At 42.3% G+C, this 23297-nt stretch overlaps 1 protein-coding gene across 3 annotated transcripts in view; it reads right to left on the bottom strand.

The window, feature by feature from the left end:
- Positions 1-5284: 5284 nt before the first annotated feature.
- STARD13 (StAR related lipid transfer domain containing 13) overlaps positions 5285-23297 on the bottom strand; it is a 260123-nt gene continuing 242110 nt past the window's right edge. For all 3 annotated transcript variants that reach the window (XM_063429412.1, XM_063429414.1, XM_063429408.1), the window contains 10 exons: positions 21916-23237; positions 21098-21271; positions 16491-16650; positions 11033-11231; positions 9716-9923; positions 8471-8585; positions 7739-7960; positions 7264-7481; positions 6680-6856; positions 5285-6234 (listed from right to left, as the gene is read on the bottom strand). In XM_063429412.1, coding sequence (XP_063285482.1) covers positions 6117-6234; positions 6680-6856; positions 7264-7481; positions 7739-7960; positions 8471-8585; positions 9716-9923; positions 11033-11231; positions 16491-16650; positions 21098-21271; positions 21916-23237 — 2913 coding nt within the window. In that variant the 3' untranslated portion in view covers positions 5285-6116. The remainder of the gene's footprint in view (positions 6235-6679; positions 6857-7263; positions 7482-7738; positions 7961-8470; positions 8586-9715; positions 9924-11032; positions 11232-16490; positions 16651-21097; positions 21272-21915; positions 23238-23297) is intronic.

Genomic DNA, 23297 nt, shown 5'->3' with positions numbered 1-23297 from the left:
TGGAGTTTTACAGGGCCATGGAAGCAGATGTAAGTGTAACTGTCACTATTTAAGAACATAAACATATATATCTAGAGACCCTATCAACCAAACACACATAACATATAAAGAGTCTGCATCTGTGTGCCAGTGTTCTAAATATTATTACAATTTAGTTCATTTGAAAGAGCTGTTGTCTCATTTTGACCATGTATCCTCTGGATCTGGGAGCTCAAACGTTCCATCTTTCATTTATTTTTAGAGGAAAGATAGTCTATGAATCAGTCTAGGAATTTACACTTTAGTCTGTACTAAGGTCTCATCAACATTTAATTTTACTCTCAATCAAACTGCTACTTGATGGATAATCCTTTGCAACAGCCATTATTAGGCGCTGCAGAATAAGCAAAAAAAGGGGGGAGACCCCCTCCTGGGTCAGCTCAAATTCCTAGCTTTGAGTGTAAATCTTAAATTCTACACCTGTATCAGATGAAACTGTCTAGTCTGCCGTTATCTATCTCAACTGAAAGATCACTATGCCCTAAAGAAAATCTGTGACAATTAAATCCAATTGCCAGCAGTGGCGGATCCAGAGCCTGATCTCGGGATGGGCACTTGTAGATTATTTAAAGAAATAATCCAGACACAATAACCACTACAGCTCAGTGTAGTGGTTATGGTGTCAATGGTGCCGGGACCCCCTCCCAGAGTAAGTAGTCAAACCGTTTAAGAACAGTTTGACAACTTACCTGAGGTCTGCTGGGAAATGGGGCTGTAGTAGGGCGTAGGAGCAGTGGTGTGTGTGTGAGTGGTGCAATCAGGGCCGGACTGGCCCACCGGGACACCGGGAAATTTCCCGGTGGGCCGTCGGCACCTGGGGCCGGGCAGACATCTGGGTCTGCTGGCGGCCGCAGAAGGATCTGTTCTGTGCTGCCTTTGCTCCCAGCGCGCTACTGAATGAGACCGGGGCCGGAATATGACGTCATATTCCGGCCCCGGTCTCATTCAGTAGCGCTCGAGGGCGGGGGAGCAGAGACAGCACAGCTTCCCATGCGGCCGCCAGAACAGCTCCTTCCGCGGCCGCCTCCCCAGCTCCTTCTGCGGCCGCAGAACAGCTCCTTCTGCGGCCGCCAGAACAGCTCCTTCCGCGGACGCCTCACCAGCTCCTTCCGCGGCCGCCTCACCAGCTCCTTCTGCGGCCGCCTCCCCAGCTCCTTCCGTGGCCGCCTCCCCAGCTCCTTCCGTGGCCGCCTTCCCAGCACCTTCTGCGGCCGACAGCACTCCCAGCTCTCTGCCCTGCATGACCCCCTAGCCAATCACCCACATGTGTAATGCTGTCAGTGTATGCATGTGTGTTTGTGTGTGTGTCTGTCTGTCATGGTGTGTGTGTGTGTTTGTTTGTGCCTGTCATGGTGTGTGTGTGTCTGTCTGTCATGGTGTGTGTGTCTGTCTGTCATGGTGTGTGTGTCTGTCTGTCATGGTGTGCGTGTCTGTCTGTCATGGTGTGCGTGTCTGTCTGTCATGGTGTGTGTGTCTGTCTGTCATGGTGTGTGTGTCTGTCTGTCATGGTGTGCGTTTGTTTGTCTGTCATGGTGTGCGTGTGTGTGTCTGTCATGGTGTGTGCGTTTGTCTGTCATGGTGTGTGCGTTTGTCTGTCATGGTGTGTGCGTTTGTCTGTCATGGTGTGTGCGTTTGTCTGTCATGGTGTGTGTGTCTGTCATGGTGTGCGTGTCTGTCATGGTGTGCGAGTGTCTGTCATGGTGTGTGTGTCTATCTGTCATGGTGTGTATGTCTATCTGTCATAGTGTGGGTGTGTGTGTCATGGACTTTGTGTCATGGTGTGTTTGACTGTGTGTCTGTGTCATGGTGTGTGTGTGTTTGTGTCACGTTTGTGTCTATCATGGTGTGTGTGTGTCTGTCGTGTTATGTGTGTGTGTGTCTGCCATGGTGTGTGTGTTTTAAAAATAGTGTTTTTACTCACTGACACAGGAAGCACCTCTAGTGACCGTCTGAGTGACGGTCACTAGAGGTGTCACTTGGAAGCAATGTAAACACTGCCTTTTCTCTGAAAAGTCAGTGTTTACATTGAAAAGCCTGCAGGGACAGGCTATAGACACCAGAACCACTACATTAAGCTGTGTGTGTGTGCGCCTGCTAGTGAGCTTGCTCGCATGTATGTGTGTGTGTGTGTCTGCTAGTGAGTGAGCTTGTGTTTTTATGTCAATGAGCTTATGTATATCAGTGAGATTGTCTATGAGGCTGTGTATCAATGAGCTTGTGCGTGTCAGTGAGATTGTCTGTGTCGGCATGTGAGTATGCTTACTGTATAATTAAACGTTTTACTCTGAAAGGACCAATATTTTATATTAGAAAAAGCAATATATAGAAATATATATATATATATATATATATATATATATATATATATAACTCAATCATCTGGGGTGGCAAGACATAGCTTTACATATTACATGCGACAATATATGTCGCATTGACTTATGGGGCTGGCATAGATTTTTTTTCCAGGGCTGCTTTGCATCCCCAGTCCGGCCCTGGGTGCAATGTGTAAGGGGTGCAGTGTGTGTGTGAGGGGGGCAGTGTGTGAGCAGTGTGTGAAGGTTGTAGTGTGAGTGAGGGCGGCAGTGTATGTCAGGGATGCAGTGTATGTGTGGGACAGTATGTGTGTGTAACAGTTGACGTGTGTGTGAGTATTGCAGTGTATGTGTGAGTGTGGGCAATGTGTGTGTATGGGGCGGCAGTGTATGGGGGCAGTGTGTGTGTATGGGGGTGGTGTATGTATGTAGAGTGTGTGTGTATGGGGGCAGTATGTGTGTATGGGGAGCAGTATGTGTGTATGGGGGCAGTATGTGTGTATGGGGGCAGTATGTGTATGGGGGCAGTGTGTGTATGGGGGGCAGTGTGTGTGTATGGGGGGCAGTGTGTGTGTATGGGGGCAGTGTGTGTGTAGGGGGCAGTATGAGTGTATGGGGAGCAGTATGTGTGTATGGGGCAGTGTGTGTGTGTGTATGGGGCAGTGTGTATGTATGGGGGGCAGTGTGTGTGTGTATGGGGGGCAGTATGGGGGTAGTGTGGGTGTATGGTGGGCAGTATGTGTGTATGGTGGGCAGTATGTGTGTATGGGGGCAGTGTGTGTGTGTGTATGCGGGCAGTGTGTGTGTGTGTATGGGGAGCAGTGTGTGTGGGCAGTGTGTGTGTATGGGGGCAGTATGGAGGGCAATGTGTGTGCATGGGGGCAGTATGGGGGGCAGTATATGTGTGCAGAGTGTGTGATAAGGGTAGGGGGGCTTTTTAAAAAAATAATATATATATATTTTTTATTTAACCCCTTAAGGACCAAACTTCCGGAATAAAAGGGAATCATGACGTGTCACACACGTCATGTGTCCTTAAGGGGTTAATTAAAATAAATATTGATGTCCCCCCTCCCTTCTTACCTTTATTGAGGAGGAGGGGGGACATTTCTTGATCCCTGGTAGTCCCAGTGGGAATCCCTGGTGGCCCAGTGGGGAGAGTGAACTCTAGCCCATAGCTCCAGGGCTAGAGTTCACTCTCGCGAGATTTGGAGCATTGCCGTGGTAACCGTGGCAACGCTCCGTGCTCGCGAGAGGAGGACCCGGAGGAGCTGCAGGCAGAGCTCCCGGGTCCTCTCTCCCTCCCTCCCCTGCCTGCTGTCAGCATAGTGCCTGCGGACTGGGGAGGGAGATCTCTGATCTCCCCTCGGGTCCACAGGCACATTGCAGGGGTAGCACCTGCATGTGCTGGCAGGGGAGAAGGAGACCGTCGGTTTTCTCGGGGGGGAGATTACCTGTTGCCCCCCGGATCCACCACTGATTGCCAGGTTAAGGATTCGGTAAACAATTATTAAACGGATAAATAACTCCCTTTAATCTCTATAGATATATTTTGAAATGTAATTTTAAAATAATTTAACTTCTTGATTTTTTTGTTTCCTAAATTTGATCTCTAACTCTTTATTTTTTCATTCTGCTTTCTGCCGCCTGCTTGATTTTTGGTCCTCCTGATCTTGCCTTTAGTCTTGTTATGTTGCAAAGAAGTTATGTACAGAGTATTTTGTTTTTTTCAAGCTGTATACAATAACTTTGACAAAGACTTCGGGAATCCCCAACATAGTCTACCCATTACTTTCGTTAAGGTGGAGTTTGGTTTCCTTATTCGCAATTGTCAAGGTAATGTAGAAAATCCACAGCATGGCCCCAATGTCTCTGCCGTCTGCCGCGGTGGTTGGCTTTTGGGAGTGACGTCCCATTGCGGTCCGGTAATCTGGCTGCGTTAGGGAGGCTGTAGGCTCCATTTCCAGTGGGGGTTGTGTGGTGTTGCCGCGTAGGAGTGCCTCCAGTCCCAGGCTCAGGGGTGTGCAGTAGGCCGCAGATTTGCGCCGTGGTTTGGAAGTGTTTTGGCGTGAGGAAGAAAGGGATCTATCGATGCGTTGTGGCTCGGGGGGACCAGCTGGAACGGTAAGGCGGTCGGAAGGGTTATAGTTTTCGTGATATTTGGTTAGATTTAGTCAAGTGTTTGGGAGCTCTTAGAGATGGCGTCCGCTCATCAAGCTTGCAGGTTCCGCCCCGGAATCGTGTTTTTTAACCCCTTAAGGACACATGACATGTGTGACATGTCATGATTCCCTTTTATTCCAGAAGTTTGGACCTTAAGGGGTTAAACTACTGCAAATATTTTTTCCCTCACATAAAAACTGGTGGGACGCTACCCCAAGTACCCTATGGACGAGCCTCTACTGTTATAAGCTTTGCACATGGCAGTCAACATAGGAAAGCACATGTTTATATGTCTCTTGATACCAATGTTTGGGCTGGCTTTGTCTTGTCTGAACTGTATTGTTGTGTCCTTTGCTAAATCTTTAATTTTTATTTATTACTGGTATTTATAAAGTGCCAAACATTCCGCAGCGCTGTACAATTGGGAAAAAGACAATACAATAAGAACAGACCGATACAACAGGTAGAGGGCCCTACCGTGAGCTTACAATCTAAAGATACAAATATATAGATGATATTTAATTTTTTAATTAATGGTGTAAACTCATGAGATGGGACAGTTCCCCTTTCAACAAGAATGAGGAAACTTTACGCAAGTCCAGTTCGAGGTGAGGTGTGAACAGGAGAAAACTAAATGTCACTTGTGGAGTGAATGAGCGTTGTGAAATGTGTTGGATCTATGTATCAAAATAATAAACATAGTAATGATAAAGAATAAAACAGCACCTCACAGACAAAAAGACAAACAAAATAAATCGCCAGAGGGCTAATAGGTAAAAAATGTGAATTATGTATTGTACAAACACAATATAAACAGTACAATATTTCTGTCTCCGGCATGGAATCTTTCCAGAGATGTCTTTATAAAAGTTCCATACTGATGAGCAAAACATTGCACTTGTCTTCATTGACATCCTAAATAACGATTGAAACATCGACATAATGAGTTTAAAAAGGCCCTACAAGAGCTCTTTTTTTAGTTTTTTGTCTTTTTTCGCTATTTTTGTATAGCAGCTTGTAATTGCACATTGGCGACTTCTATTCGATACCATACTTTAATTGTGAATATATAAAAATGCCTATATAGCTCCATATATATATATTTATATAATTTAATTTACACAGTACCATATCTGGCTCAGGCAGCACAGTGCATCATGGCTAGGGAGCCTAATGTATTAAATTCATATCATCAATATATAGTTTAAGCCAAGCACAAGTTTCACTGCCCTGATTTAATACTTGTAGTCACAATAAAAAAAAATAAAAAATAATAATTCTATATAATTTTATTTTTGCGTGTGAAACCCATATGAGCAATGTAAAAATAACATACCAATGATAAAGAGTATATAAATTGCTTCCATAGAAAGCATGACATTATACAGTTATAATTTACATACATAAGAGTTACTTTAGAACCTTACTAAATATACTGTACAAACTTACAGTGAATATGTACATAGAGACTCCTTTTTACAATTAAGTTAAAACAACGAATAATAATTATTAATAGTATATTCCCAAGGAATGTTCTAAGAGCTTGTTGATATTCGAATGGTGTGTCCAGCTTCTAAAAAGACTGAATTTCCTTTGGCTTTCTCAGATTTTGGTTTCTGGTCCTTCTGTAGCCAGTGGTTGAAAGGAATTTCGGATCCTCAGTGCTTCGGCTGCGCAGAGATGTCCAAAGCATTTATTGTACCACTCAGGACAATGGCCTCTGTGGGAGAAAAAAAAAAGACATAAAAATGTTTAATTAAAATCTCAACACATAGTTACATAGTTACATTGCTGAAAAGAGACTTGCGTCCATCAAGTTCAGCCTTCCTCACATATGCTTTTGCTGTTGATCCAAATGAAGGCAAAAAACCCAGTCTGAAGCGCTTCCAATTTTGCAACAAACTAGGAAAAAATTCCTTCTTGACCCCAAAATAGCAGTCAGATGTCTCCTTGGATCAAGCAGCTATTAGCCCACTAATTAGAAATTGTATCCCTGTATGTTGTGTTTTTGCAAGTATTTAGTTTTTTTTATTCATAATGCGTAAAATATATTGCAATAAAAATATATTAGCTCAAAATGTCACTAGACAATCCCTTTAATTATGTAACTATTCATTACTTTAGGAATTTCTGGTAAGAAAATAACTACAATGAAATATACTTACTTCAGATCAATTCTGCAAATATGTGTCAACCTAGACTTCCCAGATCCACAAGGTTCTATGAGATAACGCGTTTCGAGGACAGCCGCTCTGACTCCTCCGATTAGCGTACCTTCTTCATGTTCCACAGAAGTAGCCACCAGAGTACACATTCCTTTAGGCAGATCAGTTCTCCATGTTCTGAAGAAAAAAATAACATTTGGAATTATTAATAAAAGCTACATCGGGATATCAGCAAACCAGAATTACTTCCCAGAGACTCTTAATAAGAATCACTCAGCAAACACTCATCCTACAAAAATAGACAAACATATAATATAACATAAGTAAAAACCCCACAGCTCTTTAGGGCTATTGCCAATGTGCATTATGGGAAATGTGTCAAGTATTTCATTAAAATGTCTACATTATAGTCTTCAAAAAGTAAATCAAAATATAGTTACTGTTCACAATAATACATCTGCTACAATAAAGAAAGATGCTAAAATAATAATTATATTAACAATGCAAATAGTCAATAATCGATTCCGAGCCAAAAAAACAATAATTGTAAAAAAATATATCCTTTGCTGTATTTTTTAACTTACCTTAAAACTACAAAGTCTTTGGAGGGATGTGGAGCCATGCTATCAAGCACATATTGGTAAACTTCCGTTTTAATATCGAGTGTCTCAATCACTTTCGACTGAAGGAAATCATCATCCCACAGGTGGCGCTCTCTCAAGAGGCGATTAAGGACAATTGATGGAGGAGCCTCTACTTCAACTGCTACCTTCCAAAGTCTCAGAGGGTTGCCGTCCCCAACCTAGAATGAAAAATACAATATAGAGATTAAACAACAAAGAATGGAATAGCGTAATCTCTAACAGATATATTAGCTAAGTAGAAGACAGGTTACATGAATTAAAAAATTTGATTATGGAATTTACGAAGACAGGAAAAATAATTATGTGATACTTAAGGACAATATACAAACAAAAGTCTATAAATGTTCTACAAAGAAAACAAAGAGATTAATGAAGAACATTAAAAAAAACTTTGAGTAGGCAACACTTATGTTACCTTTTTGTAAGCAAGGTCTGTGTTTTCGGGGCTTGAGATTGAGATCCAGCCTTTAAACTTCTCCTTGGCTTCTTTCTGCAGTGCTTGGATAACATTTTCGAAGTATGTGCTATAGTTGCCCCCATCCTCTTCCAGTTGTTTCCCAATCTCCTCCAGGGTGAGAATGTGGTTGTCAGCTTCTATATATGAATTCCGTGACTGGGCTATAACCTCCTGCGGAACCTATAGAACATAAGGAATCAGTCAGCTCACATTACAATACAAAATATATGAGGATGAAACGCATTGCGAGACTGAGTGGTAGGACATATAGATAATACATAAATAATCAAAACTCGAACAAGATTACATGAATTTGCGACTGTTATTAAAACTAATGCCATGGCATGGTGTCGTAGGTAATTCCAAGACCCTTGACTTTCTTGCCAAGTATACCGCTCATCTGTCCCAGAATCCTTTACTTTTGGGATATATTCAAAAGAATGCCAGTTAAAGGGCAGGCAAACAGAGAAGGTCCACGGCACTGCAACTGGATATAGGGTAGACTTTTTTATGACACTGTCCCAAAACCCCATATGCATGATATCATAAATGCATGGATTTTTAATTTCTAATCACCAGAGGGGCTACATAATGTGTATCTATGAAAGGCACAGCATGCAAATGATAAATCATGTCAGTAAATGGCTCCTGCTACATAGCTGGCTGTAGATACCCTGGTAGATATCTTACCTCAAACAGCTTATTGCATTCTATTATCATGTGTGCCAACCCTTGTGTAGCTGCCAGGTTTTCATTGAGGTCTTTCTGATCCGGTTTCCCTGTTGCATATTTTTTCTGTATCGCTCTGTGGTTCAAACGAAAGAAAACAAAAAAAAAACATTTTAGAAATAAAAGAAATATCCCATAATTTGATTTTGAGCAATTTGGGTCATAACTAAAACAAATCAAATTGACCTGAACCAAAACATTATCTTTCCTGAACTTGTTGATGCGAATCCAGCCTTTGGTAAATGACCCTAATAGATTAGGCTCTAGAGATATTTCAAGCCCGCTAAATATAATTTAATATTTCAAAATGAATATGAACAAAAAATGTTTGATGCTTATATGTCATTAAACCTTCTAATTCTCACAGGTCCACTTCCAACTTGTATTGGACTACAACACCCATTATTCTTTGGTGATTTAAGAACGTAAGAAGTACAATAAAGATACTATACAACGGATAATAACATCATAATAATAATGTTATTATTAAAGGGACGCTTTAGTCAATGTAGTTGTTCTGGTGTCTACTGCCTGTTTCCTCAGGCTTTTTAATGTAAACACTGCCTTTTCAGAGAAAGGCAGTGTTTACATTACTGAGAAGTAACACCTCTAGTGGCAGTCACCAAGACCTTGATGATCCCAGGCAAGGAGACAGAACTCGGGAGGGGGGGGGGGGGGGGGGAGGGAGGTGGACAGCCCAGTCTGGACCGGCGCAGCGCAGGAAAAAAAGTTGAGTAAACTCACCTCTTAAGCTTCTGACAGGGGGGGGGGAGGAAAGGGGGGGGGGGGGGGTCACCTAAACAGCAATCCTAGAGCTATAGTGTCAGAAATACACGTATGTATTTCTGACACTATAGTATTCATTTAATACATACATAAATACTATTAAAATATCTGATAACTCAATACAATTTATTGTGAATGAAGTTTAGAGATTGAGTGCATAAAATGTAGCTAGAACAGAAATGATTCTCATTATAGCATCATGTCCTTGCAATGTGCTGAACTAAATGCCACGGACGTCCTCAGATCTACTCTCAGAAGTCAACATTGTACGTTAGAACCATTTGATTTCTTGTACTGTGACGAACCTGTTCAAGCACATTACTGAGATTTATATGCAGTCTGAATAACCATTCTGACATCTTACTCTTGGATTACATGTCAATCTAGAGATGAATAAGGACTAGAGTTTAAAATAATTACCTTGGAGTGTTGTCCTTCTTTAATAAATTAAGGTGAAACAGAGATGGCGCCAAACACACGGCGAGATTCATTGGGGTCATTTGATTTTCTTCTACTGAGGTGACATCCCTAAGGAAGCACAAAAGCGTCTGCAGAGTTTCTCGATTCTCGTCTGACATCAACATGATGGCTGACTGCACGGCTCGGAGCCTCTGGTCTTTGGGGACATCTAAAGATATTAATGACATGAATGTAGTTTTTAGGAAAATACTTAACAAATCCCTCACAATAGGATTAATACTATTTTTTTTCCATTTTAATGACACAAATTGTAAAAAAAAAAAAAAAAATGACAATCAGGGATGTGTAATATATATATATAAACAGGTGTCTTTATTCACAAGAAAGTAAATATATAGCAGACATATCACAGAAATGAAAAAAAAAGTATGTCAGTCAGATAATTTTCAAGTTTGTCTGTTGTGGCCTAAATAAAAACCACAAAAAAAGATAAACGTATGATAGGCAGACAGCATGGATGATTGGACAAAGCACAGCGTGTATGAGTGCGTGTGAGTTTCTATCTAAGATGTAGAGTTTGATTGAATCAATAGATGGAAAGACAGACTGTAAGTCTATATATATATATATATATATATATATATATATATATATATATATATATATACTCCCTTTAAAGGAACACTATAGTCACCTAAATTATGTTAGCTAAATAAAGCAGTTTTAGTGTATAGATCATTCCCCTGCAATTTCACTGCTCAATTCACTGTTATTTAGGAGTTAAATCACTTTGTTTCTGTTTACGCAGCCCTAGCCACACCTCCCCAGGCTAGGATTGACAGAGCCTGCATGAAAAAAAAAAAACTGGTTTCACTTTCAAACAGATGTAATTTACCTTAAATAATTGTATCTCAATCTCTAAATTGAACTTTAATCACATACAGGAGGCTTTTGCAGGGTCTAGCAAGCTATTAACATAGCAGGGGATAAGAAAATCTTAATTAAACAGAACTTGCAATAAAGAAAGCCTAAATAGGGCTCTCTTTACAGGAAGTGTTTATGGAAGGCTGTGCAAGTCACATGCAGGGAGGTGTGACTAGGGTTCATAAACAAAGTGATTTAACTCCTAAATGGCAGAGGATTGAGCAGTGAGGCTGCAGGGGCATGTTCTATACATCAAAACTGCTTCATTAAGCTAAAGTTGTTCAGGTGACTATAGTGTCCCTTTAATGCAATCTAGAAAGGCTACACACGTATTAAACAACAACAAGAAAAATGTGTATCTTAGTTACTCATGCCTAGTCTAAGTATACTTACATTGGTATATGTGGAGAAAGGTCTCTCCAAGTTTACTTGTGAGGAGTGGCTCTGGAAGATCCCTAAAAAACTGTTTCATCATATCTGCCACATCGTACGCACACTGGTCTTCATAGTTTACATTCTCCGGGCAGCTCTCATTCATCTGGCGCAAGGCCAGGATCCGAGACTTAACTCCAGACTTTCTAAACAAACCAACCTGTGGAGATAGAATGTTTTCGCATTGATCATCTGAAACAGGAGGACAAATTTTACGTTTGGCAGAGTAGTCTCCTTACACAAACAGCAAATACCAAAAGGCAAATCCTTAGTTCCTGTGCTAAATGTCATAGGACATAGATGGCCAAAGGGAAATAAAGGGAAGTGTCTTCGTTCGGGACTTTTAGTGCCAGAGACATAAGCTTTGGTGTAGTCACCTTCGAAAATAGAAAATGGCAAAGTATTATGTATCACGTGCTACAGTGGAAAGGCAGCGGGAGATTAGAGAGGTTAATGCGTGGCTGAAGTCTTGGTGCAGGAAGGAGGGTTTTGGGTTTTTAGAGCACTGGGCCGACTTTGCGATTGGGTACAACCTATATAGTAGTGATGGATTGCACCTAAACGGAAGGGGGTCTGCAGTGCTGGGGGATAGGATGGCTAGAAGGTTGGAGGAGATTTTAAACTAGTAGTAGGGGGGGAGGGTCATAGCAATCTACAAAATGGAGATAGGACAGAAAGGAGATGGGCTTTAGAACAGTATAAGGAGGGTGGAGACGGGGGGAGGGGCAAGCTCAGAACAGAGAAGCTATGTAATGTTGGTAATTCACAAAATAAACAAGAGACGCATGATATTAAATGTATGCTTACTAATGCAAGGAGCCTAAATAACAAAATGGGGGAACTAGAGGCATTAGCATACACTAAACAATATGATATAATAGGCATAACTGAAACATGGTGGGATGAGACACATGACTGGGCAGTTAACTTAAATGGGTACACATTATTTAGGAAGGATAGGAAAAACAAGAAGGGTGGTGGGGTATGTTTGTATGTCAACCATGATTTAAAGCCAAATCTTAAGCAAATTGAATGCGATGAGGAAAATGTGGAAGCTTTATGGGTAAATATCTGCTTGGGGGAAAAGAAGGGAAACCAACTATTGGTTGGGATATGTTATAAACCACCTAATGTTAATATTGACGAGGAACAACAGCTGTTTGAGCAAATTGAGAAAGCTGCAAATCTTGGTAACACTTTAATTATTGGAGATTTTAATTACCCAGACATAAATTGGGACATAGGGACTAGTAGCTCAGCAAAGGGAATTAGGTTTTTAAACTTGTTAAATGACAACTTCATGTCACAACTTGTACAAGCACCAACTAGAATGGACGCTTGTCTGGACCTGGTTTTAACAAACAACGTTGATCTTTTGACCAACATTCAAGTAGGTGAGCACTTGGGAAATAGTGATCACAATATAGTGTCCTTTGAAATAAACTCAAAAAAACAAAAGCACATGGGGTATACTAAAACATATAATTTTAAAAAGGCCAATTTCAATAAGATAAGGGAAGCTTTACAATATATTGACTGGCATAAACTCTTTAGTGAAAAGAACACTGAGGATAAATGGATCATCTTCCAACAAATATTAGAAAGGTACATTTCTCAGTATGTACCATTGGGAAATAAGTATAAAAGAAACAAATTAAAACCAATGTGGCTTAGTAGAGAAGTAAAACAAGAGATTAAAAATAAGAAAAGGGCATTTAAAGCATTTAAATCAGACAAATCAGATGCATCTTATAAAAGATATAAGAAAGCAAATAATGCGTGCAAAAAGGCAATTAAACTTGCTAAACTTCAAAATGAAAAAATGATAGCTAAAGAGAGCAAAACCAACCCCAAAGCATTTTTTAAGTACATAAATTCCAAAAAACCCAAAAATGAAAGTATAGGTACACTTAAAACTGAAACGGGGGTGTTAGTTAATGAAGACCAAGAAAAGGCAGGAATTCTAAATAACTATTTCTCCTCCGTATATATTAAAGAAGAACCCATGGCAATAGATGTGCAAATGATTGCTACTAAAAACTTGCAGAATAATTGTAATTGGTTAACTCAAGACAATGTGCTGCAGCAACTAAAGAAAGTTAATATAAACAAAGCTCCAGGGCCTGACGGTATCCATCCACGTGTACTTAAGGAACTAAGTGTAGAAATAAGTGAACCTCTGTTTTTAATCTTTCAAGATTCTTTTCTTTCAGGAAGTGTTCCGGAGGATTGGAGGAAGGCAGATGTGGTTCCTATATTCAAAAAGGGTTCAAAATCCTTGCCTGGAAATTATAGACCTGTGAGCTTAACTTCTGTGGCTGGTAAAATATTTGAAAGGTTATTAAGGGATAATATTCAAGAATTCCTTGAGAAGAATATGGTTATCAGCAAAAATCAGCACGGTTTTATGAAGCACAGGTCATGTCAAACTAACTTGATTGCGTTCTACGAAGAAGTAAGTAGAAGTATAGATCAGGGTGTTGCAGTGGATGTGATCTATTTGGATTTTGCCAAGGCATTTGATACAGTTCCACACAAAAGATTAGTGTTCAAACTCAAGGAAATCGGTCTCGATGAAAATGCTTGTTCTTGGGTAGAACATTGGCTTAAAAACAGAATACAAAGAGTTGTCGTTAATGGTAAATTTTCAAGCTGGACAGAGGTGGCAAGTGGTGTCCCTCAGGGGTCTGTTCTGGGACCCCTTCTATTTAACATTTTTATAAATGATCTTGAAGACAGCATTGAAAGTCATGTTTCAGTGTTTGCAGATGACACAAAACTTTGTAAAATAATACAATGTGAGCAAGATATTACTTTGCTGCAGAAGGATTTAGATAGACTGGAGGACTGGGCACTCAAATGGCAGATGAAATTTAATGTTGAAAAATGCAAAGTTATGCACTTCGGCGTAAAGAATACACAAGCAACGTATACCCTTAATGGAAGCGAATTAGGGATAACAACACACGAAAAGGACTTGGGAATTGTTATAGACAACAAACTATGCAACAATGTGCAATGTCAATCAGCAGTGGCCAAGGCCAGTAAGGTATTGTCATGCATGAAAAAGGGCATTCATTCTCGGGACGAGAATATCATTTTGCCTCTCTATAAATCACTGGTAAGACCACATATTGAATATGCTGTGCAATTTTGGGCACCTGTTCTAAAGAAGGATATCATGGCACTAGAAAAAGTGCAGAGGCGGGCTACAAAATTAATAAAAGGAATGGAACATATCAGCTATGAAGAAAGGTTAACAAATTTAAACCTATTTAGTTTAGAAAAACGTCGCCTGAGAGGGGATATGATAACATTATACAAATATATTCGGGGCCAATACAAACCATTGTGTGGAAATCTATTCACAAACCGGACTTTACATAGGACACGAGGCCATGCGTTTAGACTGGAAGAAAGAAGATTTCGTCTAAGGCAAAGGAAAGGTTTTTTTACTGTAAGAACAATCAGGATGTGGAATTCTCTGCCTGAAGAAGTGGTTTTATCAGAGTCCATACAGATGTTCAAACAGCTACTAGATGCATACTTGCAAAGACAGAATATTCAAGGATATAATCTTTCAATGTAGGGTAATAACTGCTTGATTCAAGGATAAATCTGACTGCCATTCTGGGGTCAATAAGGAATTTTTTGTCCTAGCTTGTTGCAAAATTGTGCTTCAAACTGGGGTTTTTTTTTGTTTTTGTTTTTTCTCTTTTGGATCAACAGCAAAAAACAGGTGTGAGGAAGGCTGAACTTGATGGACGCAAGTCTCTTTTCAGCTATCTAACTATGTAACTATGTAATGGGGGCATTCTCCAAAAAAAGTCAGAAACTTACTTTTCATTAGTAAGCCCCCACACAACTCCATGAGTAAGGCCCAAGACCCTTCCATTTTTAAGCAGACATAATATTGATGAATGGCAAAAACATTAGGCTAAAGAGTTCTCCCACTGCGTCATGCATGGGGCTATTGTGTGATGCCAACTACAGACCAGTGATATGACACAAAAAGTCAATATTTTATATGGTTTCAACATCTCACAAATTAAAAAAATTATTATTCATTCTGGACTTGGAAATTCAGATTGCTCTGAACTGAAATTCAGCAGAATTTCGATGATTCAGTGTCCTTTTGAATCTCAAAATTTCATAATGAACTTCAACCAAAAATGTTAAAAAATCCAAATAGTAACAATTTGGAAAAACTGTACAATTTTCACGTCTAGTACCACTCTTAACACCAACTGTGAATCACTATTTTACCATTTTAGAGTTTGGTTTGTTTTGTTAAAAGGACACGATAGGTACCATTTTTTCCTTCATTTCTTCTATCTGAAATTGTTCAATGGCTTGTAATTTAAAACTGAACTGAAAAATGTGTTCTTCACAAAGTATAATCTAGAACCATATGAATGTTATGCCACTAGGTGGTGCACTGGAGCACAGATATTGTCCCACAATGTCGTATCTATTATTATTTACAAACAGCCAATATATTTCTCAAGCATTAAATATTTGATGTTAAAAAATTGTTATAAGTCTTATAGTTTATAAAATAATACAATTAAATAACGGCCACATGTTCTACATAGTTTTTCAAAACTTTAGGTTAGGTAAGTAATGCTGTGGCCATCCAGAAATCCCTGTGAATCCTTTTTAGCATATGTCAGCATCATAGGAGTTGTAGTTCAAAAATCAAATTGGGTGGGGACAAAGTCTGATAAATCTGATATCGATGGCGAGAAAACAAAAGTTAATTATTTTATCCATTATGTTTTTACTGAAAAATAGTAAATGCATTTTTAAATATTGTCAGACAAAAGTATAGGAATATTTCCTATTTCTTCATTGCCCCTAAACTGTTTGTCATCGATTTGGCATGTCCTATCCTAGTCATCTTTTGATTATAACACACTAAATCACTGATTACAGTATAGATGCGTATAAATGCCTTACTGTAGTCTATAAACATTTGCAGGCTTGGTCACATAAGTCACCCTTTATCCAGTATTTACTGACAACAATGTGAATTCTCCCATGATCACAGTGCTCTCTCTCAGGACCTCAGAGCTAAAATTAGACTATGAGAGGAAGGAGTCAATAGAACCCCTTTTACAAAAGATATTTTCTTTTTATAGTAAAGCAGATGGAACAGGGGAATATTTCCAAATCGGCAATTTTTGCCTAAAATTTATGTCAGTTTTGTTTTCCATTCATGTAGTGCATTATCCCCATTATGCAAATTGCAAAGTTTTTGAACCGTTTTAGAAATGTTATCACAATAAACTCCGGCACACAGATATTTTTTAATTGCCTGTTGTTTCGTTGCAGGTGATAGGTTCACTCTAAAGAAAAAAAACTAAGGTTTAAAGATATACAACAATTAATGTTTAATGATCTGCAACATTTCACTTACCTGATCCAAACAATTGCTGCGCAGGAAACGTAACCCTTGCTGAATGCTCTGGGGAAGCGGCTGCCCGGTTCTCTGAACATGAACCATTAGAGGAACACCAAATACATGTTTATCCTTGTAATCAGGCCCCTTCATCCTCTTCATAAATTTTGGCACAGACCTGGAGTTCAGATGAGAATTAAAGACAATCAACATGGAGTCGCAACCAGCAACTTGCAAAACAAGCCCAAAATGTAGCTGTGTCAATTGTTAATTAACCTTAACAAACTATTATAATTCAAGTAATGCGCCTTTTGCTGCTTGGCACAGTACGTAGATGACTGGGTAAGTCTAATAGGCAAATATCTTGCTTATTAACACTATGAACACTAGTTGCTAATTCACAGGATTTTTTTTGTCTTAAATACATACTGATCATATGGAAAATGGGCATATACAATAAAACATTTAGAATAACATTTTGTTCTTCATACTTAATTCAAATTTTAAAATAAAATAAAAACCACAAATCCCAGATTCATTGGACCTTTTTGATCGCAATAGTCAAAGGTAATTCTTAATGGAGCACTATGGGGTCAAGAATACAAATTTGTATTCCTGACCCTATAGTGTTAAAAACACATTAGGTGGCCACCCCCTTCTTACCCTGTGAAAAATGTTAAAACTCATCTTTATTTCAGTGCCGCGTTAGTCCCCGCTCCACCTCTTTTGCTGAAATCATAAAAATGTGCAGCACTGACCCAGGAAGCACCTCTGTAGGTCGTCTAAGTAACTGCCACTAGAGGTGTTCCGAGGCAGTAATGTAAACACTGCCTTTTCTCTGAATACACAACAGAACAACTACATTAAGCTGTAGGTGTTCTGGTAACTATAGGTCCTTTTAAGCAAATTTATAAAAGTGAAGCAGTCACCATGGAAACCTTTTGTCCATTTTATTTGTTTATGTTTATGTTTGTGTGTGTGTCGCAGGGGCGGACTGACCGGTCGGGCACTTCGGACATGGTCCGAGGGCCCGGCCGGGAGGGGGGCCCGCCATCAGGGGGCCCGGCCGCCCCTTTAAATGCTGCAGCCGCCTGAGCGCTCTCTTAAGAGCTCTCAGGCGGCTGCAGCTTCTCACCTCCCCTCCCCGTATCGTGGCCGAGCTGCTCTGCGTCCGCGGTGCCGGCCGGAGTTATAGAAAGGTGCACACACACTGAGTGTGCACCTTCCTGTCAGTCCGGCCGGGTACAGGAAACAGAAACTCCTGTTCCGCGCGGAACAGGAGTTTCTGTTTCCTGTACCCGGCCGGACTGACAGGAAGGTGCACACTCAGTGTGTGTGCACCTTCCTATCAATCCAGTCGGCACCGCGGACGCAGAGCCTCTCGGCCACGCTACGGGGAGGGGGTAAAGAGAGGGAGAGAGGGGGGGGGGGGGAGTTAAGAGAGAGGGGGGGGGAGTTAAGAGAGGGGGGGGGAGTTAAGAGAGAGGGGGGGGAGTTAAGAGAGAGGGGGGGGGGGAGTTAAGAGAGAGGGGGGGGAGTTAAGAGAGAGGGGGGGGGTTAAGAGAGAGGGGGGGGTTAAAAGAGAGAGGGGAGGGGGGGTTAAAAGAGAGAGGGGAGGGGGGGTTAAAAGAGAGAGGGGAGGGGGGGTTAAAAGAGAGAGGGAGGGGGGGTTAAAAGAGAGAGGGGGGGGTTAAAAGAGAGAGGGAGGGGGGGTTAAAAGAGAGAGGGAGGGGGGGGGTTAAAAGAGAGAGGGAGGGGGGGTTAAAAGAGAGAGGGAGGGGGGGTTAAAAGAGAGAGGGGGGTTAAAAGAGAGAGGGGGGGTTAAAAGAGAGAGGGGGGGGTTAAAAGAGAGAGGGAGAGGGGGTTAAAAGAGAGAGAGGGGGGGTAAAAAGAGAGAGGGGGGGTAAAAAGAGAGAGGGGGGTAAAAAGAGAGAGGGAGGGGGGTTAAAAGAGAAAGGGAGGGGGGGTTAAAAGAGAGGGGGGGTTGTTAAAAGAGATGGGTTAAAAGAGAGAGGGAGGGGGGTTTAAAAGAGGGAGGGGGGTTTAAAAGAGGGAGGGGGGTTTAAAAGAGGGAGGGGGGTTAAAAGAGAGAGGGAGGGGGGGTTAAAAGAGAGAGGGAGGGGAGGTTAAAAGAGAGAGGGGAGGTTAAAAGAGAGAGGGGGGTTAAAAGAGAGAGGGAGGGGAGGTAAAAAGAGAGAGGGAGGGGAGGTAAAAAGAGAGCGGGAGGGGGGTAAAAAGAGAGAGGGAGGGGGGTAAAAAGAGAGGGAGGGGGTAAAAAGAGAGAGGGAGGGGGGTAAGAAGAGAGAGGGAGGGGGTAAGAAGAGGGAGGGGGGTTAGAAGAGGGAGGGGGTAAGAAGAGAGAGAGGGGGTAAGAAGGGAGGGGGGAGTAAGAAGAGGGGGAGGGGGAGTAAAAGAGGAAGGGGGAGTAAGAAGAGGGGGAGGGGAGAGTAAGAAGAGGGGGGAGGGGGTAAGAAGAGGGGAGATTAAGAAGAGAGGGGGGAGTAAAGGGGGTAAGAAGAGGGGAGGGGGGAGTAAAAAGAGGAAGGGGGAGTAAGAAGAGGGGGGAGGGGGGTAAGAAGGGGGGAGAGTAAGAATGGGGGTAAGAAGAGAGTGGGAGTAAGAAGGGGGTAAGAAGAGGGGGAGGGGGGAGTAAGAGGAGGGCAATTGCCCCCTCCCCTGTCCGCAGGCACCGTGCGGGCAGCCGGCAGGGGAGGGAGGAAGAGAGGACCCGGGAGCTCAGCCTGCAGCTCCTCTGGGTCCTTCTTGCGCGAGCACAGATCGTTGCCGCGGTTACCACGGCAGCGTTACGGCTCTTGCAAGAGTAAACTCTAGCCCTGGAGCTACGGGCTAGAGTTCACTCTCAACACTGTGACCACCAGGTATTCCTGGTGGTCGCAGTGGTGAGAGTGAACTTTAGCCCCATAAACACACTGCCCCCACACCATACACATTCACACACTGCCCCCACACACACCATACACACACACTGCCCCCACACACACCATACACATTTACACACATTGCCTCACACACACACACATACACTGCCCACCCATACACACACAGCCCCCCATACTAACATTGCCACACACATACACAGCCCCCTCGTACACACATTGCCCCACACACCCTACACATTCACACACTACACCCCCTCACACACACTGAACCTTTCACACAGACTGCACCCCTTACACATTGCACCACTGCTCCTATACCCTACTACAGCCTCATATCCCAGCAGACCCCAGGTAAGTTGTCAAACTGTTCTTAAACGGTTTGACTACTTACTCTGGGAGGGGGGCCCGGCCCTCCTGGCACCATAACGACTACACAGAGTAGTAGTGGTTATTGTGCATGGATTATTTCTTTAAATAATCTACGAGTGCCCCAGTAGCCAGCAAGCCAGCCAACCCACAGGCCAGCCAGCCCACAGGCTGGCCAGTAGACAGCCAGCCAGCCTACAGGCCACCAGTTAGGCTTAAAGCCAGCAACCCCACAGCCTGCCAACCGCAGCCAGCAAGCCACAGCCTGCCAGCCAGCAAGCCACAGCCTGCCAGCCGCAGCCAGCAAGCCCACAGCCTGCCAGCCGCAGCCAGCAAGCCCACAGCCTGCCAGCCGCAGCCAGCAAGCCCACAGCCTGCCAGCCGCAGCCTGCCAGCCGCAGCCAGCAAGCCCACAGCCTGCCGGCAGTAGCCAGTAAGCCCACAGCCTGCCAGCAAGCACACAGCCTGCCAGCCGCAGCCAGTAAGCCCACAGCCTTCCAGCAAGCCCACAGCCTGCCAGCCGCAGCCAGCAAGCCCACAGCCTGCCGGCAGTAGCCAACAAGCCCACAGCCTGCCAGCAAGCCCACAGCCTGCCAGCCGCAGCCAGTAAGCCCACAGCCTTCCAGCAAGCCCACAGACTGCCAGCCAGCAACAGTAATTAAGGTAAGAGGAGCCAACTTGGCCTAGGTATCAGCTATGTTGTGTTGCTATATTGTGAATAGGAACCAGAGTGTTGGAGAGACCCCCCTCCAGGCCCCATTAGACTCCATTGTAGTCTCTAATGGGACCTGGAGGAAATTCTTTCTAACACACTCTCTAAAGGACACTGAGATAGCCTCTGCTAGAATGCTCCCCCCCTCCATGGCCCATTAGCCCTCAATTGTAGTCTCTACTGGGGCCTGGAGGCGACTGTTTCCAGCAGGGACACTGAGATGGCCTCTGTTAGAAAGACCCCCTTCCAAGCCTGTTAGACTCCATTGTAGTCTCTAATAGGGCCTGGAGGGGATTCTTTCTAACACACTCTCTAAAGGACACTGAGATAGCCTCTGCTAGAAAGACCCCCCTCCATGGCCCATTAGCCCTCAATTGTAGTCTCTACTGGGGCCTTGAAGGGATTATTGCACTTTTGTTCCTTGTGTCTAAAGATTGTGTAGGGTGTGGCTGGAGGCGGTGCATGGAGGCGGGACATGGGTGGCGCTTGCTGCGGAGTATGGGTGGGGCCTGTAAGGGGGCCCTTGATTTATTTTGCCCGGGGGCCCTGAGGGTTCTCAGTCCGCCCCTGTGTGTGTGTATATCTGTAATGCTCCAATACCATTAAACCTTCAGTCACCGCAAGTAGTTTGTTATATGTTAACTTACCAAGTCCACCCATGCTTGTTTGACATGGAATACTTTTCCATTATAGCTGTCAAGTGAAGCAGTGAAAATTTTTGTAGTAAATTCAGCTGCCCTGCTGTCTGATGGCTGATCTGTAGCGATGCTGAAGACTGACTGAGCCGATGAGAGAACTGGAAACTCGGCCACCGTAAGCGCCTAAGGAACAAGTGTTATGAATGAGAAGATATAAAACAGTTGCAAGTCTGTAAACATTGCAGTTACTTGGACATATAAACAAACACTAAAACACCATTCTCGATCTTCGTGGAGGACACACTGCTAACATATAACACTTCAGTGCCATTCCTGCATGGACTAAATGTAGAAAGAACACATTTGACGGTGATCACTACACAATAAATGGTAGAATGCAAGTACATATGTCACATATTGGGTACACCATCTATGTCCATTAAATAAATATCCACTAAATGAATGATTTCCATAAAAACATTACATTTACATAGGCTCGTAGTTACACATAAACTTATATGAAGAGGAAGGAATGCTAAGTATCCAAGGGGATTCAACTCATACTGTCATCCTATTGCTTGGTACTCTGTGGAGATAGATATGTTTGATGATCCATCCACACTTGTGGTGATAAGATATGGACATAGGTCAAACTCAACGCAACTTAGACTCTACGCTTCAAAAAAATTAAAACAATAGTAATTAATTCTTAAATCTTAATATTAATAAAAATAAAATAAAAAAATATATAATAATAATAAGAAGAAATATATATATGTATTATGGAGGGATAGTTTGGAAATCAGCAAATTTTTTAAACTGCTTACCTATTTGTTCTAGTAAGTGATGCTCCAACTCCAGAATCTCTTCTTTCTCTTGTACCATTTGTATCTGATTCGTTAAGAGACGTAGCATCTCTTTCCAGATCACTTGGAGTAGTCCTGTCATCAGAAATAGAATTCCCCTCAAAGTCTAATGTTATAGGGTTAGGAGAATTAAATGCTGATGTCCCTGATTCATCTACGGACACATTATCGTCCTGTAGCTCTGGCATAACATCTTTTGACCAGTGGTCTACAGACTGTTGAAGTCCATTGATATGTTGTAACACATCATCTAAATGAGGAAAGAGATCATCTATGTCTAAGTCCATAAGGTCTCCAGTGCTGGCATACAAGTGAGTCCCTGGAACATTATCATACACACTAATTCGGCTTCCCCTTGGACACCTAGAAGACATAATTCTAGGTTCTTTGGCATTAAGGACCTTCTGCCTGTTGTGGGAGAGCTTACCATCTTGCCAGGTTACACCACAGTAATTTTCTGTAGGTGAAAGGCTTTCAATAGAAAGTGCTTTTGGAAATGTCCCAGGCTTATGGTCTTTTGGAACATGCACAACCAAATCCTCTTGAGAATGAAATTCATTTTTGTGAGCCTGACCTGCTTTCAGACGTGTACCTGACACTGTAAACAGATCAATGTCCTCCAGATACATACCCCCACGTTTGTTGGATTCAGGACCCTTGCTTTCAGCATTTGCGTCCTTTTGGGGTTGTAGATCTGAACTTCCAGTTAAATTAATGTCCTTCACTTGCACTTTTCCTACCTGAGTACAGTTCATAGTTTTGAGGGATGCAGGCTCCAGTTGCAGTACAGGGTCACTAATTACTAAACCTCCAGTTTTTTGTGCATTTTTTAACTTGCCATGTGTCCCTTTTCCTCTGAGCGTTCCCATGCATTTTAAAAGAGTTTTTGATTTAGTCTGTGTAGGTTTTTCATTCTTGACATTCAGTTTTCCCTCTGCAATATCCTTTGGCCAAAAATGAGGCAAAATAGCTGTTGCATTAGAGTCGGACATGCACATATTTTCAGGATATTCAAAAGTTTCCCTGGAAGCACTACTCCCAAGATACGAGCATCTACAATCGCTCCCACCACTACTTCCACTGTGGATGGAGCATATTTCACTCAGATCAGTTAAAACACTTTCGCTGCTTGTAGTGTTTTTCATATCCCCAGTGGATCCAAGTCGCTCAGAACGACGGAACAATGTATCAATATCATCCACCCGAGACCAACGGCGACTGAGTCTTTGGAAGGTCCATTTGTCACTAATAGCACAAAGGTCTTCTTCATCTGAGTCTTCACTCTAAAAATATATTGAAAAGCAAGTTAGATTTTTCAGTCTTTTAATTTATGCTGCATTTTC

Source organism: Pelobates fuscus, chromosome 1 (genome assembly GCF_036172605.1).
Source record: "Pelobates fuscus isolate aPelFus1 chromosome 1, aPelFus1.pri, whole genome shotgun sequence".
NCBI lineage: Eukaryota > Metazoa > Chordata > Amphibia > Anura > Pelobatidae > Pelobates > Pelobates fuscus.
The sequence above is the reverse complement of the archived record's forward strand: the minus strand, read 5'-3'. Positions and strand labels throughout refer to the sequence as shown.